The sequence below is a fragment of the Aspergillus steynii genome (genome assembly GCF_002849105.1).
Source record: "Aspergillus steynii IBT 23096 chromosome Unknown P170scaffold_1, whole genome shotgun sequence".
Lineage (NCBI taxonomy): Eukaryota > Fungi > Ascomycota > Eurotiomycetes > Eurotiales > Aspergillaceae > Aspergillus > Aspergillus steynii.
The window spans coordinates 1,536,683-1,554,640 of NW_020194398.1; the positions used below are offsets into that span (position 1 = coordinate 1,536,683).

General features: G+C 50.3%; 6 protein-coding genes across 6 annotated transcripts; 5 read left to right on the top strand and 1 right to left on the bottom strand.

Annotated features, from left to right (window-relative positions):
- Positions 1 to 243: 243 nt before the first annotated feature.
- On the top strand, positions 244 to 1,674 carry P170DRAFT_372839 (uncharacterized protein). Its single transcript, XM_024845219.1, has 2 exons — positions 244 to 710; positions 803 to 1,674. Exons 1-2 carry the CDS (start codon positions 373 to 375, stop codon positions 1,623 to 1,625), a joined length of 1,161 nt encoding a protein of 386 aa, XP_024709442.1. The 5' UTR covers positions 244 to 372; the 3' UTR covers positions 1,626 to 1,674.
- Positions 1,675 to 1,863: 189 nt separating this feature from the next.
- Positions 1,864 to 2,931, bottom strand: P170DRAFT_482554 (uncharacterized protein; the record flags this gene model as incomplete). The annotated part of the gene is made up of 2 exons (XM_024853887.1): positions 1,864 to 2,234; positions 2,286 to 2,931. The coding sequence occupies 2 exons, from the start codon at positions 2,929 to 2,931 to the stop codon at positions 1,864 to 1,866; spliced, it is 1,017 nt and encodes a 338-aa protein (XP_024709443.1).
- Positions 2,932 to 3,865: 934 nt separating this feature from the next.
- On the top strand, positions 3,866 to 4,543 carry P170DRAFT_397226 (glutathione S-transferase family protein; the record flags this gene model as incomplete). Its single annotated transcript, XM_024846162.1, has 1 exon — positions 3,866 to 4,543. The coding sequence occupies one exon, from the start codon at positions 3,866 to 3,868 to the stop codon at positions 4,541 to 4,543; it is 678 nt and encodes a 225-aa protein (XP_024709444.1).
- A 410-nt stretch (positions 4,544 to 4,953) lies between these two features.
- On the top strand, positions 4,954 to 6,086 carry P170DRAFT_319011 (BTB/POZ domain-containing protein; the record flags this gene model as incomplete). The annotated part of the gene is made up of 3 exons (XM_024843300.1): positions 4,954 to 5,045; positions 5,220 to 5,803; positions 5,824 to 6,086. Coding segments are annotated over 3 exons (939 nt in total), but the record flags the coding sequence as incomplete, so codon positions are not given.
- Positions 6,087 to 10,964: 4,878 nt separating this feature from the next.
- Positions 10,965 to 13,342, top strand: P170DRAFT_431792 (C-x8-C-x5-C-x3-H type zinc finger protein). The gene is made up of 5 exons (XM_024848122.1): positions 10,965 to 11,432; positions 11,483 to 11,530; positions 11,580 to 11,880; positions 11,930 to 12,270; positions 12,319 to 13,342. Exons 1-5 carry the CDS (start codon positions 11,235 to 11,237, stop codon positions 12,982 to 12,984), a joined length of 1,554 nt encoding a protein of 517 aa, XP_024709446.1. The 5' UTR covers positions 10,965 to 11,234; the 3' UTR covers positions 12,985 to 13,342.
- A 1,949-nt stretch (positions 13,343 to 15,291) lies between these two features.
- P170DRAFT_372848 (sugar porter family MFS transporter) lies at positions 15,292 to 17,851 on the top strand. The gene is made up of 7 exons (XM_024845220.1): positions 15,292 to 15,594; positions 15,649 to 15,687; positions 15,741 to 15,802; positions 15,857 to 15,984; positions 16,042 to 16,231; positions 16,280 to 17,155; positions 17,204 to 17,851. Exons 1-7 carry the CDS (start codon positions 15,546 to 15,548, stop codon positions 17,441 to 17,443), a joined length of 1,584 nt encoding a protein of 527 aa, XP_024709447.1. The 5' UTR covers positions 15,292 to 15,545; the 3' UTR covers positions 17,444 to 17,851.
- The last annotated feature ends 107 nt before the right edge of the window (positions 17,852 to 17,958 follow it).

The window sequence follows — 17,958 nt, forward strand, 5'->3', positions numbered from 1 at the left end:
GTCCTCGGGATTTAGCGCTTGGTCCGCAGCTAGGCATCAAATCGACAACAACGTTTGATGTGGTTATGAGGCGTTTCCCTACAATTAGGTATGTAGTGGTCGGCGCATGGAACCACTTCGAGACATCCAGTTCTGCCCTTCTCTCCTTCTCGGCCTATTTTTCAAGCTTTCTTGTGGCTTCCGGACCTCCTATAAGACTCCTTGCAGATGTCTTCATTTTCAAGGAATGGCGGGTGTTGGGGGCCGTGATCAGCCAGTGGTCCGGTGCCTCGGTTCCGTCCCCGCTTCCGCATTGTTGGGGAGCTCAGCTATAAATAAGCTCCACGTCTCCAGGTTCGGACTTCTATAATCGGCCAGAAGACAACAATCAACATGGCGGCCAAAATTGTACTCCTGCTTCTAAGCATATCTGTTTTCTATACTATATTCCACTTTGCCGAGATCAATGGTGCGCAGAAACTGTCGCTTGGGGCGATCGATTCGAAGAAGCTGCCTGGAACCAATGAGCCGTTGAGGACTGTATATACGGGCGTCGAATCAATCGATGGACTGCTGACCGTTTTGACGACTTTCTTTTGGCCGTTGGCCGATGCCAGCGATCCGGCTCTTTTCCTGCATTCCATCGGGTTCTCCGGAACGTTTGGCTCCGCCTGGGTCTTGGTGACTTTGGAGTCTTGGAGGAAGGGAAATTCTTGGACTTTTGCTGCCTTGTGAGTGCCCATCACCTTTTCTTAATGCGTAACAAAATTCCCCCATGCAAGAAAGAACGCAATTGAGGATTCACGCTGACATGCCATATCAGTCCCATGATCTTCGGCCTCGTGGCCCAAGTCCTCACGTTCGCTTTTGCGACGCCCCTGTACTGCATTATCCAACTTCTCACGTCGGCCACGGCGCGCAAACCAAGCTTTGAAACCATCAAGGCCCCTCGCGCTGTGCTGAATGCTCTCCCTTTCATCTTTATCCTGGGTTACGTGGTGCCGTCGGCGCTCATGACCCTCCCACGCTCAGAAACCATCACCGCGGACTTGAAGCAAATCTTTATCGCCGCGTGGCAACCCTGGCCCGCATATGTCGCGATTCTTTCAACCGTCGTGCATCTCGTGTTGTCTCCGTTCGTTGCGGATGACCAATCTGCCGACAGCGGACGCGCGACATTGCGTGCTCTTCGACGCGTCTATGCCTTTGCTTTTGCGAATACGGCCATTACGCATCTCATTTCTTGGGTTGTAACGTTGGCCACGGTCATCTCTCCGGCTATCGTGGATGGTCAATACCGAGAGCTGCTCCACCCGCTCAGGGTGCATGAGATCCCGCTTCCGTGGGCAACGCCGCTCCTGCAGGTTGAAACGCTCGCGGAGGGAGTCCATGCGTTCCTCCGGTGGGACTATTTGATTGGATCGGCGGGGGTGTTGGTCTGGTCGATTAGTTTGTATAAGTCGGCTCATTTGACGGCCTATGGCCGCGTGGGATGGTTTGGTTTGGTCGTGAAGACGGTGTTGTTGAGTGTGTTTGCGGGTCCGGTGGGTGCGGCGGTCGAGTTGATGTGGGAGAGGGACGAGCTGGTTTTTAATGAGTTGGGGGGATTGAAGAAGGAAGTGTCGAAGCAGAAGAAATCAAGCTAATTGTACTCATCGGGTAGCTGCGGTTACCATATAGTAGGATAAAGAGTGGTAATTTGGGTGATCTATTTGAAAGAGATCAGAAGCTAGTTTAATTTATGTGGATTGTTTGATATGAAACGTTGGACTGCCACAGCAAGAATGGAAAAGAGAAACATGAGAGAAATGATAACCAATCTGATTGTATGCCGCAACGCACCAAACACGTTCTCCCAAGGCACAGGACGAGTTAAGGGTCGAATTAGTCAGCTTTAATCGACTGGTTCATCCGTGACCATGAGGAAGTATCCAAATAAGTAAGCATAGTTGCCAAACTCCGACATCTACCGTGATTTTGCAATTTGAATTCTTTCTCCCGAGTCGACTTGATTGACGCTCTGATCCCTCCAAAGCTGAGCCCACAGAATGGCGGCTGGGGCTTCGGCCACAACGACAGAGATCGCATTGCCATCATAAGAGTGCCTAGCTTTATGGCATTGCAGGCGGTACAGGAATCCGACGGAGTAGACGGTGCGGCATTGTTGCTGTTAAACCGAGCCAAACTATCAACAGCTGAATGTAGAGAATCGACGATACCCTGGATAACCCGTTCTCTGTTTGTATTGAGATGCTCTGTATCCTTTGTTAGTACAGAACTCCGAGCTATGAGAAGCAACGCATTACCTATCATCGAACTGGGAAAGGGCAGACCAAGTGTCATGATAATGTCCTTGCTTCCCTTGATCGCAATCACGGCAAGTCTTTCATACACCTCACGCTCACCAAGGAGCCCAGATGCACAGAGCCACATCATGAGATCGCGGGAGTATTCGTTTGGAATGGAACTCTGCATGAGCTTGAACCAGCCCCAGCCAAAGACCTTTATCACACTGAGACAGCCATAGTAATCGGCCAAGATGACAATTTTCGTAAGGAACTCAATTCCAACCTTCCCGGGAAGAGCATCGATCTGCCAATGCAGAATGCTGAGCATGACCAGAAGTGCCTGCGAGTCCCAGCCGTGGACTTCGATCTCAGCAGAACCCTGGGGGAGGGTAGAGCCCTCTTTCCAGGCATCCGACAAAGCTGCCTTGAAGACAGGTGACGCCAGAGTCAGATGCTTGGCAGACACCTGGTATCGGACTTCCTTGTCCTCGCATTTGGTTTCGTCAGTTTTGTCATTGTGGATCTCCTCTATGGGTTCAATTGTTCCTGATGAGGGTGATTCGTTTGTAGCCGGGGTCTCCTCATCCCAGACAGCGAAGGGGGCGTCGGCGTCCTGAAGGATTATGGTCACTTCGCCAGTGGGGTCGATGATGTGCGATGTCATTGTTCACACTTGTCTGTGCCTGGGATTAGCTCCAACTTGCAGAAGAAGAAGGGGATTAACAGAAGAATAGAACAAAAGAGAGTTGGAACAACCAAGGGATGTGAGGTGAGATCGGGCTGCGATGGAGGTGAGATGAAGGTAAGATGAAGAAAGGTGGAGTGAGATGGAGAGGGGGAGGAGGGGAGAAATGGTCCTAGATCCCACCAGTGGAAGGCATTTTGATCGAGGAAGAAAGTGAATGAGCTGCTTGATCCGGAACCACTGTGCCTATACCACCGTAGGCTACATCACTTACAACCACCAAGTACTGCAACCATCTCTACTAGATCCTCAACAATTTCATGTTACTCCTTTTTATCATAAGTAGCATGTGTCTGGAAATAATAAACATGTGGACTACAGTTATGCTGTGTTGAATAAAATGAACCCTTTTTGAAGGTGTGTGATATTGATGTGATTTGGCGTTTCAATTGTCATAAGTGGCAAAGATGCTGTAAGGTGGTCAATCTAGAAAGGTTGGCAAAACAAGAAGTAATGTGTGTTTTCTCTTCTTTCTTCCTGGTAAAGCAAAAGAAATGGACGGGCAAATCCGGAAATGAGCACTTCATGGTAGTGACAAATCCAGGAGTCTAGAATCTCGACATAAAATGTGGAACCGGTGATGGCCTGGGTGCCTGAGTATCCAAGTCTTGGCATGCACAAGGATTTATGCATGGATTGTGCAGGGGTAATGCAGCGGAATAGTGATATCATCGCCGAATTAGCTCTGGTCCAGGACTCCATAATGAACGGAAATATCCACTTCTCGCTCATTACCTGCCGTGGCCTCTTCTCAATTAGTCAGGTGCATCGCACGACCGATCTGGAGGACAGATATAAAGCACCGCAACCCCGGGATATCCTTCGAACAGACAACAACAACATCCACGCAACCATGACCGGCAAGATCATCATCCACCATCTTCGCATCTCCCAATCCGAGCGAGTTATCTGGCTCTGCGAGGAACTCAACATCCCGTATGAGTTGAAGTCATACAACCGGCAACCTCCCACCATGCTGGCGCCACAGGAGTACCGCGACCTGCACCCCGTCGGCACCGCGCCAGTTATCGAAGACGGACCGGTCGTTCTGGCCGAATCCAACGCCATCTTCGAATACATCCTCGCAAAGTACGGCAAAGGCCGCCTGGTGCTGCAGCCGGACCACCCGAACTACGCCGACTATGTGTTCTGGCTGCACCATGCCAATGGAGGCCTGATGCCCTCGTTTATGGGCGTCATGATGAGACGGCTTTCCGGACAGCCGGACGACGGCTCGCGGCCGAATTTCAGTCAGGAGCGGTTTGATCGCAGCATGGCTGCGCTCGAGCAGCAGCTGGGCAAGTTCCCGTACGTTGCTGGGGAGGAGTTCACTGCAGCGGATATTTTGGTTCTCTTTCCTTTGACGACGGGACGGATGTTTGCGGGTTTCAGTCTGGATGCGTACCCGAATGTTGTCTCTTATTTGGGGCGAGTTGGAAATCGCGAAGCTTACCGGAAGGCGATGGAGAAAGGAGACCCTGGACTCGAGCCTCTGTTGTCGGCGAAGACTCCTCAGCGAAGTGCTCTTTGAATTATATGACAGAGTTGAAGGAACCAATTTGTACAATATTCAATTTATCTCCCGTTATTGATTAATTTGTGGATGAAGTGTAATTGAAAGTAACTGATGACGGACCCGGATGATAGAGTCTCAGAGTCCTGATGCAGAGAATGATGACAACTAGCCTTGATCATGGAAGTGAGAAAGGAAGAACGAAAAACGAAGGAAACGAAAGCAGAGCAGAGTTGCACCAAGGTCAGGGTGAGAGCTGCAGTGTCCTTAGTAAGCACCAAACAGAGCAGATCGATCTACTTTTCACTTTTTACCACTCTGCACTCGCCAACTCACTCCCTACAATCCTTCAAATCCATCTCATTTCATCATCAGGACCTATACCACTGAATCACCTGTTCAACGAGCCTATCAGTCTATACTGCACCACTGATACAATGACTGCAAACCTACACATCATCGATCCAGATGGGGAGGTGACGATAGTCCTCCACCATCCAAACGCACCATTCGCAGCGTTGTACTTCGACAGTGAGCCTGAGGGTAAATCCTCCGTGGAAGGCACCAAGACAGACAACCCAGAACCCAATGACAACAATGATCAAGATAACGAAGGTGACAATGATGAGGAAGATGAAGAAAACGACGAAAATAAAGGTGATGAGCAGAATCAGGGTCATGAGGAAGGTCAAAGCGATAAGGAGGTCGGTAACGACAACAACGGGGATATCGATTCCCCAGACGGCGACACCTCTGACTCTAGACAGGAGCACGATGAAGTGCGCTTTCAGGTTTCAGCAAAGCATATGATCCTCGCATCACCTGTATTCAAACGACTTCTGAAGGGCCCTTGGAAGGAAGGCACTGAGCTTGCAAAACAGGGATCAGTTGAGGTTGTGGTCGACAGCTGGGATAGCGAAGCCCTTCTGATCTTACTCAACATCCTCCACTGCCGTCATCGAGATTTGCCCCACGAGATGAGCGTCGAACAGCTGGCCAAAATCGCTGTTATAACCGACTATTATGACTGCCATGCATCCGTCGAGATCTTCACGGACATGTGGGTGAAGTCTTTCAGACCCGCGTCCTCAGATACCCCTTTCAATGAGATGATCATGCGATTATTCATCGCGTGGGTGTTCCGCCGACGGGAGGCATGGGATCAGGTTCATATAGATGTCATGAAATGGAGCCAACGTTCAATTCACTCTTTCGGCCTTCCGTTTCCAGATCGCCTGATCGGTAATGCCCCCTCCCCCCGCCCAAATCCAGTGACATGTAGCTAACTGTGTCGATAGATGGACTCAATAAAGGACGAGAAGACGCTATGAATACCATCATCGACTCACTACATGGCAGTGTCACAAAGCTGATAACATCCACCAATGAAGGCGAGAATGGTTTCGACAAGCGTTGCTTTGACTGTGGCTCATCCATGCTGGGCGCTCTGATGAAGCAAATGCATTCTGCATCATTGCTTTGGCCAAGGCCAATGCCCCCATTCGATGGCTTGAGTTTCGACGGCCTTGTGAAGACATTACTGGTCTTCGAGAACCCCAAGGCATTGAAGGTGGCTTGTACAAACGACCCCCGCTGCCAAGTACCTGCACTTGCCTCAGGAGTATGGGGGATAGCATTTAGAGTGAGACTGAGGAGCATCGAGTTAAACGACCTGCAGCCACCACGCCCAGAAACCGACGAACCAGCTGCTAAGCGTCCCTGTTTAGAATCGCCTCTTGCTGCTGACAGCTGATCCTTTCCTATTGTTGCCTGTTCGCTTGTCTTTTGCCATGATATCCGAGGATAAGAAGGGCTTAATATGGATACTACTTAACCGTACGATGCTGTCTTCTCAATTGTTCTCCATGTTTCGTGGAACAAGGTGTGTCGTGAGGGAGAATGTCAGCATGCGATAGGGGTTTGCATTGTGTCTTAAGCTCTGAACCGATCCATTTCTAAAAATGGTTATTAGCATTTTAGAACCATTGACAAGCCCCGAAGACTTACAGTAAGAGACATGTTCACAGCCCATCGGAAAGATTTCAACAGCCGTAGCTCCGATTCGACAGCCGCCTTTATCATTAAGGGTAAATCTAAATAATCAAGTATACGCGTCATCGGCCTACCTAGGAGCCATATTAAGACGAACTTAATATCCCGTAAGGGCTCTACCTCCTAACTTATCCGCCCAGCTACCTTTGCGGTCAACCTTCAAATGACGAAAAAATGCTAGTACCGCTATAAATACTAAGTCACCCCAGACTACCATAAAAAAGATAAAAAGGATAATCCAAAAGGCCCGATGGCCTTCAAGATTCCTTAGAGACATCTAACACCTGTAGTCTTTACGTGATAAGTTAAACCAAGTTAGGAATGTAGCTGTTGATTCGGAGCCACGAGTGTTGAAATCCTTTCGGTGGGTTGTGGATGTATCCCGCACCGTGATTTACACGTTCACAACCCCAAACTTTTAAAAGACCCATATCAACCTGCCATTTATCATAATGAAGCGGGACGAAAAGCTGCTCGATGTCTACAAGGTATACTGCAGGGATGCTTCCAATATTTCGAGAGTTGCGGGTACTGAGAGGGAGAGAGGGTTGCATTGTACCCGAATATCGGCTCCCTCTTGGGGTTCTTCCCGGATCGCCGATGGCTGTTGGGTCGTCGTCATAGAGGTAGTAAAGTACATTATTCAAGCTAAAAGATCTCAAACAAGAAGCCAAAAATGCGCAAGGCATGCGGAGTATGCTAGCTGTCCTTGTACCTGTTCCTCTACGCAGCCAGCCCAGCAGCTCTCATTGATGCTGGAGGCCAATTAGCCCTTATGTAGCCTAGAAGATAGGATGTCTTCAAACATGGTAAGATAAGATAGATACTTTAAGTTAGCTCATGAAGCGGTAAGTACTTCTGTCCTTCTGCTGCACTGCCGCACGCGCAGTCTGTTTGCCCCCGTCCCCTGAGGAGCCATAATCGCTATTTTGTTCATTAGCTGTAGTCGCCCCTGGTCCGGGAGCGAGTGATCCGTGGGGGAGGTAAGAGGTAGGTAGTTAGCGGGTACTCAAACAAGAAATGTTCTGGATGTGAGAGAGACGACTGGGCGAGAATTCACCACGGCATCTTTGCATCAGCTATAGCTTTCACCTCTGGCCACAGCTTGGACCTGAAAGATGTCATAAACACTGAAAGGCTGTTGCAGGACGAATGATAGTCTGTACGCGTGCATCCTTTGAACGAGGTAATGGACCTGAGCAGGCCATTGTAACTAAGTCCATGATAGGGCGATTTCGGTTTCGGAGACAGCCCCAACGTGTGCATCTGTTTGATCAAAGCGCCTAGCTTGTATGAGGTACACTGAGAGTAGGCTTTTTTTGTGTTTGGGATGCGATCTGGAATGCGGTTTTGTGGTGTGCGCGCCTGCTAACACCGGCTCTGGTGAGCTTCCGACCTCTGTAGAATTTGTTGGCAGATGACTACCGTCATCATCAAAGCGAGTCATGTGGTCGGCTTTTGAACGCAGTGCATCTACTATATGGCCAATGGACTTCTCTTTTCTCATTCAAATCCACTGTACACGGCATTAGAATCATTACTCTTCCAGAAGCGGAGATGTGTTACCTATAAATGAGCCCGAGAATGGAAGGCCAAGTGTTGATATTCGAGTTGTGCTTTCCCGGACAGTAATCCGGTCGAGGTTCTTACAGTCGTCGGATTGACCAAAAAGATGGCAGATGTTTAGCCACAACATGAGGTCTCGCCCGTAGGATTTCGGAAGAGGCTTTTCCATTGCCTTTATCCACATGTGCGCAAATATCTCCGTGTTTGCTATACATTGATAGTATTCCGCCATAACTGCCACCTGGGCAAGTATCTCTGCATCAACTTATTTCGGTACGTTACTGAGCTTGCCGTGGAAAATATTGAGTAAAATCAAGAGAGCTTCGGAATCCCAGCCGTCCACATGGATTTTAACGGAGCATTTTTCTTGGACAGTGGAGCCTTCTTTCCACCTTTCCGAAAGGGCTTTTGCAAAACCGGTTGTTTTGATGGCACCGGATAGAAGATAGCTGTTTGGTCAGGAAAAGTGGATGAACTTCGATCCAGAGGGGGTCGGCGACAAATCAGAGCATCTAAAGGTATGGGGAGGGTGGGCCCATGAACAATTGGTTAGCAATGACAAGAGCTCTGTATGATTCCGCTAAGAGCTGTTTGCATTAAGTGTTGATGATCACAGGCTCCTCGGTCTCTTCCCGTCTCAATTGAAACGAGCGCGCCGATTTACCTAGAACGAAAAAAACAGTTTAGATTCCTCCATGTCTGTTGATGACTTCGTCCATGCTTCACGACAAGACGGCACGTTTGTGTGCTGCTATAGCACAGAGGATAGCGCCATGCTTCTCACGATCCTGTCTGGGGTAATCTTCCTAGGGAGATCAAACTGAAGAGAAAGTGCAGCATCTGGGTCTGCTCCAACCGGGAGCAGGTTTCCGAGCAATCGTCCTATTGTTACATCGATTCGGTCGACAGCAGAGATCGGAGACGGAGCAGGGAAGATTGTCTATAGTTAGGATATTTATTGAAAGCCCATACCATCACCGAGGGAAGAATACATATTATTTAGTGAGTGAGAATTATTTCAGCAGTTGTTGTAGTCCAGACTTCTGCGCTACCATTTAATTGCCCGCCGGAGACTTGTGACCAATTTAACAAAATGACGAGTTGAACCAACGACGTTCCGCTCATTCAGAGGTCCATGTCTGGGCGTAGTTTTGCGAATGACTCCGACTACCCGCTTTCGATCAGCAGAGAGGGAGGTCGCTGGGATTTAGGGAAGATAGTGAAATCGGAATGCTTTCGGGAGTTTTGTATCCACCCTCAAAATTAGCCAAAGCTAAGTATTTTGTCCCATCCCGCTTCCGTAGAAAGAGGGTGATACTCGCGCCTTCTCAGTAGTCAGTCTTCAACCACTCCATCATACTCTGGAACATCCAGGTTTGATAGGCGCCGTGGAGCGGCGTGGGCATCAGTAACTTGGAAACTCTCGTCACCGAGTTTTATTGTAGCCTGTGACCATATTAGTTGAAATATTGGAGATCGTAAGTGCGAGCGATAAGTCAGACCTTGTGGAACGTGCTTCTATATCCGGTGCCAACAGAAGGGCGTCACAAATGGCGTTTGCGTACTCAACTGGCACGTTCTTTTCTTCGTATTCTCTTGAAAATGGGCTTTTGACACGCTCAGTGATATGTTGAACCACCTTTTCAAGAGAAGGCAGCTCTTCCGCGCTATAGTCGCGATTACGCTGACCATATAGGCTTGACTTTGTGCGGTCATGAAGAGCAGATTATGCAAGAGGGTTAAGAAACGACACAGAAGACATGAAATATCGACTTTTCCACTCAGCCAACAAGGGTCAGCTCTAATAGGAGAGGTAGGATGCTGGCTGTTCAGCGACAATATCAGAGTAAAGGATCCTTGAAGAAAGCAGGTTGTATAGCGAAGTGCTGAGGGACTAAAAGCATTCGCAACTACGGGTCCTAGCAGTGCCTAAGTCATTCACCATACGGCTCCTCCTTTCCCTACTTCTTACTTGGATCCTTTCACTCCGTATACTAGCAGTGAATCAGCTTCCAGCTCTTGTGAATGTTCCAGGACAGATATGGTTGCCGTGGTAGTCGTAGTAGTGGTATTAGTTAACGTCCAGTTAGGGGCTGCCTGATCAACCCTGAAGACCTCCCTCCCGAGGGGTATAGAACATGTCTAGCTATGGAAATTATATACAAAGTATAACCGTAGAAGGCAACTCCTGCCCATAGGCGACCTGGCAAAGCCAAGACATATGATCTGGAATGTGGTGACAGGTCTATTTTTATCCCGTCAGCGATTAAATGTGTTTGTTTGCTTTGCATCATCAGCAGAAGTACGTGACCGTACGACATCGGGTTGGGCTCGGCTGGCCGCAAAACCAAAAGGCTATATCGAAAAGGGAAAAAAACCCCCCCCCCATGTAAAAAAGCAGCAGACAATGTTCATATTCTTGTTGGAGAAGACCTGACTTTTGAGCCCTGCCTCGGCTCCTGGAATTTGTTAATTCGTCCTGGGTGCAACCATGGAGATATATCTCCGGGTGCTGTTATTGTAGGGATACGAGTAAGCCGTTGGTCAAAAACTAGCCTACTGCAGCTACTACAAATCTAAAACCCATGAAAAGCCATGAAGACACGAAGACATTAACAAGAAACGGTCAAATTCAGGCAGCACTACTCCGTACTCCGTATCCCATTCCCGTGCAGCAGCCAGCACAGCGTGACCGGAGATGGCCTGATCAGGCAACCCGTGGGGAACCCCCGCTTGATGTGACAGCTGGCGTCTCACCGCCTGCCCGAAGAATCCAGGAGCTGCAGGAGAGCGAAGCGACGGCCACAACGCACTTGTTTCTGTTTTGCTTTATCGGGTTGTCCCTTTCCCTAGGAATGTTCATGGCCAGTTTGGCTTTCCCTCGTTAAATACAATCTACTAGTTCAAAGCAGCTGAATACCATCCTCTTGTCCCGTGTATGCCCGTCAATATCATTCCAAAGACTCCTCCGTATCGTCAGTCTGGCTGTCGATCTACATGGTTGCCTATCGAGCGGGGCCGTGATTGTCGCCAAAGGATTGTTCGGCCAACATACCACTTAGCATTTCGTACGGAATAATACCTAGCCAGCATGCTTGCAGATACAGATATTCAGGCCCTGGATGCCGGTCTAGAGTCGGTGGCCCGCCAGAGCGAACAGCATCATGACAACCTGCGCAATCTCCTCCAGCGCTTCCATCTCCTTCTCGACGATTATAATCGGTTGAAAAGCGACTATGAAGAGGAGAAGGAGTCTCGTGAGAAATATAAAAAGCTGGCTCGTGGTCAGGTAAGGGTTGAAGGGCTGCAGCTGGTTGGAATAGGCTGACTGGCATATAGGAGCGGAACCCATTTGTTCTGGTGCTAGTTGATGGTGATGGCTGTCTGGTAAGCTTCTTTCCTGTTTGATCGAGAAGGATGATGCTCATAATCGTAGTTTAAGGAACATCTTGTCAAGGCCGGCAGTGACGGTGGTATCACCGCGGCCAGGCTCTTGAGCGATTCCATCAAAGAGCTGATCCAGGACCGACTCGGAAGTCAGGCCGATCAGTGCCGTATTATGGTCCGTATCTATTCTAATGTTCTTGGGCTTTCGAAGTCGTTGGCTCGCTCTGGCCTCTTGGGCTACGAGGCTCGGTCTCTATCGCCGTTCGCCGCTAGTTTCACCCGGTCGCAGGACCTTTTTGATTATGTTGACGCAGGGGATAAGAAAGAAGGCGCAGACTATAAAATCAGAGGTAGGAATGCAACGAATCCGAATGCCTACTCAATGACTGACGATGGCAGAAATGTTCCGGCTATTTGCCGATAATAACCAATGCAAACATGTCTTCTTTGCGGGATGTCATGACGCAGGATACCTGTCTATGTTGACACCCTATCGTGGCAAGTCCGACCGTATTACCCTGATCAAAGCCGCGTCGTTCCATGCAGAATATGCAAAGCTTGACATCCCAATCAGGGAGCTGCCGGCCGTCTTTGCGACCTCCACTCCAGGTGGAAACCATATCGGTAACGGTAATGGGAATGGGAATGGTCTCAGCCTCGGCCCTGCGTTTAACAACCACAATGGCCAGAAGAGTATACCAACTGCACCTTCCCGGCAGATCTGCAAGCACTTCCAAAAGGTGAGATTTGACCCCCTCGCGATACTGACCGCCATTAACCGTAGACAGGGCATTTGCCGATTCGGCAACGAATGTATGAAGGTCCACATAATGCCAAGCCAACAGCTTGCTCAATCAAAACATAACGTGCCACCCCCGATGTATTCTCCCACCAAAGTCCGAGACGAGGCATACTATTTCAAAAGCCTACCGGGCACGTGGGGGAAGTACAAGGATCACATCGCAGTGAACAGCGAGGAGGAGCGTATTGATAGCTATTGTCCTTTTCCTTCGACGGACGCCTGGGACTCCTATAACCGTCGCATCAAGCAGCAGAAGCTGTGTAATAGACAACAGCTGGGCGGGGACTGTGACAATTACGCCTGTGAGTTTGACCACGGTCCTGCAAGCGAGGATTGCATTCATGTCATGCGGTACATCTTAAGGCAGCACGTATGCCCCAGGGGCGGGCGCTGCCGATCCATCAAATGCTATCTTGGCCATATATGCCAAAAGGACGGCTGCCGGGGGCTTAAACCGTGCAAGTTTGGCCGTCATGCACACACTATCAACCTGAAGGTGGCGCAGTGGGTATTGCCAATCGAGCAGGCCGACAATAGCGAAATGGCCGACCCGAGTGAACAATCCGACCCGTCCTTTGAGGACAACTCAACCACCACCACTGATCAACCACTTAGTCCGTCGTCCCTACTCGACGGGATTCTTATCACCTAGCCGCGAACGAAGTCACCAAAAGGCCTTCTGACCAACACGCGCGCTATTTGTATCTCTTTCAACAAACCTTGGTGACACATTGCAACAACGCCAATCTGACCTATGACCGTCGACATTATCGCTTGAAACACGGCTAGCGTGTTTCATATATGGCGGTCCAACTGCCTGCCGACATATGGCAGTATAAATCACGATTCTAGTAAGAGTCGTTCAACATTGGGAATACCAAAAGGTGAACAGCAAAGCATACGCGGGAGGGTATTGGGGGATGCAATCGGCGGGGTCTATTTCAGAATGATTTACGTCGGTTACTGCATTTATGCAAGTAACTACATTTAGGATACAATTTCAATGCATTGCGTTTAGTTTCCCACCTACTCCGTAGTTCGTGCCGCATTCTTAATCGAGAGGAAGGATTCAAGAAAAAATGGCAGTTCACGCCCAGCCCAGTCCAAGCCCGCCACGCACGAAAAACAAAAAAAGCACAGACTTCCAAGAAACGCCCGCCCGGCCACCACCCAGAAGAAATTCCTTCCTGGGCAAGCCCGAATGCCACATTTGCGCCGCTGACGACGGTCCATCAACGTTGCTTCGCAGATGCTACGGAGTTCTGCTGCTCGTCTTCGGACGTTTGATACCCCGAGGGTGTCAACGGGGAATATGCAGAACAGCGTGAGCCACGCGGACTGCGTTGTTCCTTGTCTGTTCTAGGCTCTAGGATCTGGGCATTACGGTGATTGATTTGGAATGACCTATACAAAATAGAAAATAAGACCTATCGCAGAGCATAAGGAGATGTAGGTCGGACAGATTCAGCGCTATTGTCGGACTCGAAAGAAATGACTCATGCGATCCTGATGGCCTGGTTGCCCAAGGCAGAGAGGAGAGCACATGCCTCCGCCAGCCCTACCGCCAAGCCCGCAATAAAGTGAGAGATTAGCTAGCATCAAGTCCACCTCTAGCGACTAGGACCGATTTAGGTAAGAGGGAGCTCGCAGGGTAGCACGGAGAAGCTAATCCAGGCTAGTCGCGAGCAACAACAGTGACATCTCGTGACGGTGGTACAGGAATCCCTCCCTCGGCTGCCCGTGTCTAATTGCTGACCGTTTCAGAATGTGGCACATCAGCCCGGGCCAGTTCATGCGGTGCTCTCGCTCTCGACTCTCAGTCCGCTAGAGCGAAGGAGGAGAGAGTCATGACTTCATGGTGAAGGCGGAGAAGGAACGCGGTCCGTGGTCCGGTGCGTGGTCTGTGACGAGCGAAGCTGTCAGAGTCGAGTCGACGTGCGTTTGGGGTCGCAGGACATTGGACGGGGATTCGAGTCCCGACGGACGGGTGAGCGAACAAAGGACCAACAAAGATGGTCGGGACGATGGCGGGGAGAAGTAGCCTGTTTGGGGAATTTTGTAGGATCTGAGGCAGGAAAATGGTCGACTGTCTGGGGATCTGGGGGGCTGGTTGGCTGGGGAGATGGCTTAGCGGGCCAGCGTGATAATAGGGTCCGGATATAGGGGCAACGGCCCCAGAAAAAAAGGTAAAAATGCTCGTCATCCGGGGGAAAAGTGGGGGACGGTGGATGTAACCCTGTAGCTACGTCGACATGAGCCAGCCCGACAAAGGTCTCATGATGGGGCATGTATAGGCCCGAGAGTTCGTGTCCGACCGTGGATGAGAGCCCGGGAGGCCCAGGGGAACTGATCTCCCCAGAGTGACAGGTCGATGATGGCAGGAAGGAAAACGAGACTGAGCTGGAGGGGACTGGACTTTTGAGTGGACTTGGAATATGGGACGAGGCCAAGAAACGGACTCAGAAGGCGCTGACGGCCAAGCCCGAATGGCTCGCCTTGACTGGAGGAAATTGTGACAGTTTTCCCCAGTAGTTAATTTTATGGAGAGCAGGCTCTAATCCATTTGCTATTTTGATTGTGCAACCACTGCGTCTCGAGCCTAAGCTGGTGTTCGTCCTCGACAATGTCGCGTGCTGCTGCTGCTGGTCATGCCCATGAATTCCCAGTCCGTAACCCCCGCAATCCCCATGTGGAGATGCCATTCCAAGGCTTAAAGCGAAAGCCAAGTAGTCATTCAACCGGAGAACAGCGCGGGGGAGACCAGGGAATACGAGAGCGTCCACGGATGGCTGTCAAATCACACCGAGATCCAAGCCGCTGGTTGTTTGGTGGCGCTGCGCCAATGCCGTACCAGGCCAGTTTGAATGCGATCTCCTATTGGGGTACAGGGATTTGGTTTTTTTCTTTTGGATTTTATTTCATTTTCAAACTGATTCTGTGCCAGACCATCAGGCGACGCAGTGAATGCTGGCCGGTGAATGGCGTCGTGACTGCCAGACGCGGTCCATGTGCTTTCGCTACCCCTGGTCGCCTTCCTTTATTTGATTTTCTCGTCTCTTACCTTTCCTGCTTTTTTCTTTTCTTCTTTTCATCTCTCATTTAAATCCCCTCCCCGGCCTTTTCCCCGTATTCTGATTTCTCCCCTCCTTCCCCCGTCGGATGTGATCACCTCCTGGCTGGCTTTCGCCTTCTCGATAGCTGGTCGCCGTCACCATGAAGAAATTCTACAATGTTTACTTCCTTTGTAGCTTCATCACCTTGGGTGTGTTGTCCCGATGCCGTTCAGTCGTCTGAGGCCTCAGCTGATCTCTCGCAGGTGGTGGGCTGTTCGGTTTTGACATTTCGTCGATGAGTGGTAAGCTTTGACGTCGTTGATTTGGTCGATACAGTCTTCTGAACTTGTCGCAGGTGTGCTTGGAACCAATGCCTATACCAATTATTTCCAGGTCGGATCCGGCCAGTACAAGCAGGTAAGCTTCCGACTTCCATTCAATCGAATTGCGCTCATCATTCGTCCTATCTAGGGTGCCATCACTTGTGCTATGCCCTTCGGTTCTCTCGTCGGTGCGCTGAGCTCCAGTTTCATCGCCGATAAATACTCTCGTGTCACTGCCATTCAGTTCTCGTCGATTCTGTGGATCATCGGTGCAATGTACGTTACTCTCTATGCCACTCTGCATTCTCCGGGAATCGTCGCTAATTTTCCTAGCTTCCAATGCGCTGCAAACGGTATTCCCCTGCTGGTTGTCGGTCGTGTCATCGCCGGACTCTGTGTTGGTATCGCCTCCGCCATGGTCCCTGTCTACCAAGCAGAGGTCGCCCCCAAGGAAATTCGTGGTCGAGTCATTTCACTGCAGCAATGGGCAATTACCTGGGGTATTCTCATCCAATACTTCATTGTAAGGCCCCTGGTACCAGAGTGACACAGACAGAGCTAATTATCGCAGCAATATGGCGCTAGTAACATTGACGGAGGCCCCGATAACCCAACCCAGAGCACCGCCGCGTTCCGGATCCCCTGGGGCATTCAGATCGTTCCTGGTGTCATCCTCTTTGTCGGTCTGTTCTTCTACCCCAAGTCGCCTCGTTGGCTGGCGAGCAAGGATCGCTGGGACGAGGCTATGCAGGTTCTCGCCAACCTTCACGGCAACGGCGACATCAACCACCCCAAGGTGCTGGCGCAGTACCGCGAAATCCAAGAAGCGTTGGCTCTGGAGCAAGAGCAGGCTCAGACCAGCTACCAGGAACTGACCAAGCCGCGTATCCTGAAGCGTGTGATTCTCGGCATGAGTGTGCAAATGTGGTCTCAGCTTTGCGGCATGAACGTCATGATGTACTACATCGTCTACATCATGCAGAGCACCGGCGCCGGCTCCCCCCTGCTGACCGCGTCCATCCAGTACATCTTGAACACTGCGTTGACCTTGCCGGCTATCCTCTACCTTGACAAGGTTGGTCGTCGTCCCGCTCTTCTCGTCGGCTTTTGCTGCCAGGCCATCTTCCTCTACATCGAGGGAGGTCTCCAGGCAGCATATGGCAAGCCGAACCCAGGCACGGATCCCAAGCTGGATGCCATCTCCTGGACAGTCGCCGACCACCCTGCCGTCGGAAAGGCCATCATTGCCATGTCGTACCTCTTCGTCTGCTCCTTCGCCACAACCATCGGCCCCACCTCCTGGACCTACCCCGCCGAGATCTTCCCTGCCAAAGTCCGTGCCAAAGCCGTCTCGCTGTCAACCGCCTGCAACTGGACCTGGAACTGTCTGTTGGCGCTCTTCGTGCCTCCTCTCCTGTGGTCTATCAACTGGAAGATGTACATGATTGTAAGTCACCCTTTCTCACATCTGAATATTCTGCTTACCTTTTACTAGTTCGCTGCCTTCAACACCGCCGCTATTATCCACATGTTCCTTGCGGCCCCCGAAACCAAGGGCTACACCCTCGAAGAGATGGACGAGGTCTTCGACAGTGGCCTGCCTGCCTGGCGCAAGCTCAAGAAGCGCAGTCGTCTCGACGACCTCACCCAGGAGATCGAGCAGGGCAACCTCAAAGTCGGAGGCACCACCAAGACCGCCGACACCACGTTCCAGGAAACCACCGAGAAGGTGTAATTCCAGGCTCTTTTTCTTACTTTGTAGCTCACATCTCTCCATTTCATTTCTTTTCATGCTCAAGGGACACGAGACGGGATAAGTTGCGTGTTAATCGGTGGGACAGATTACATCGGATCTTAGGAGGCGCTGTCTGTCTATCTAGTGGATTTGTTTTCTGAGGCATGGCTCTTCTTATGGGTTTCATGCAAAGATGAATATCTGTAGATGACACTGCACTGATGATTTTGATGGTTATTTTTCGATTCTATTAATGAGGCTTACTTTTAAGTTTATTGAACCCGTCTAGATGGCTGCGGATCGATTGGCTGGGCTGGTTTGGTTTGATGCTGAACTGACTGGTCGTTCTGTTATCGGCCGGATACTAGATAGGGATATTTTAATGGATACTTTTATGGACTTTCTTTCCGAGGCGGGAGGTCATGAGGGTGTGGTGGGTATGAAAGTAGATATTCAGGGGTTTTCGATCTTGAAATGTGTCACTTGGCTTGTAGCTGTCACTTAAGGACTGAACG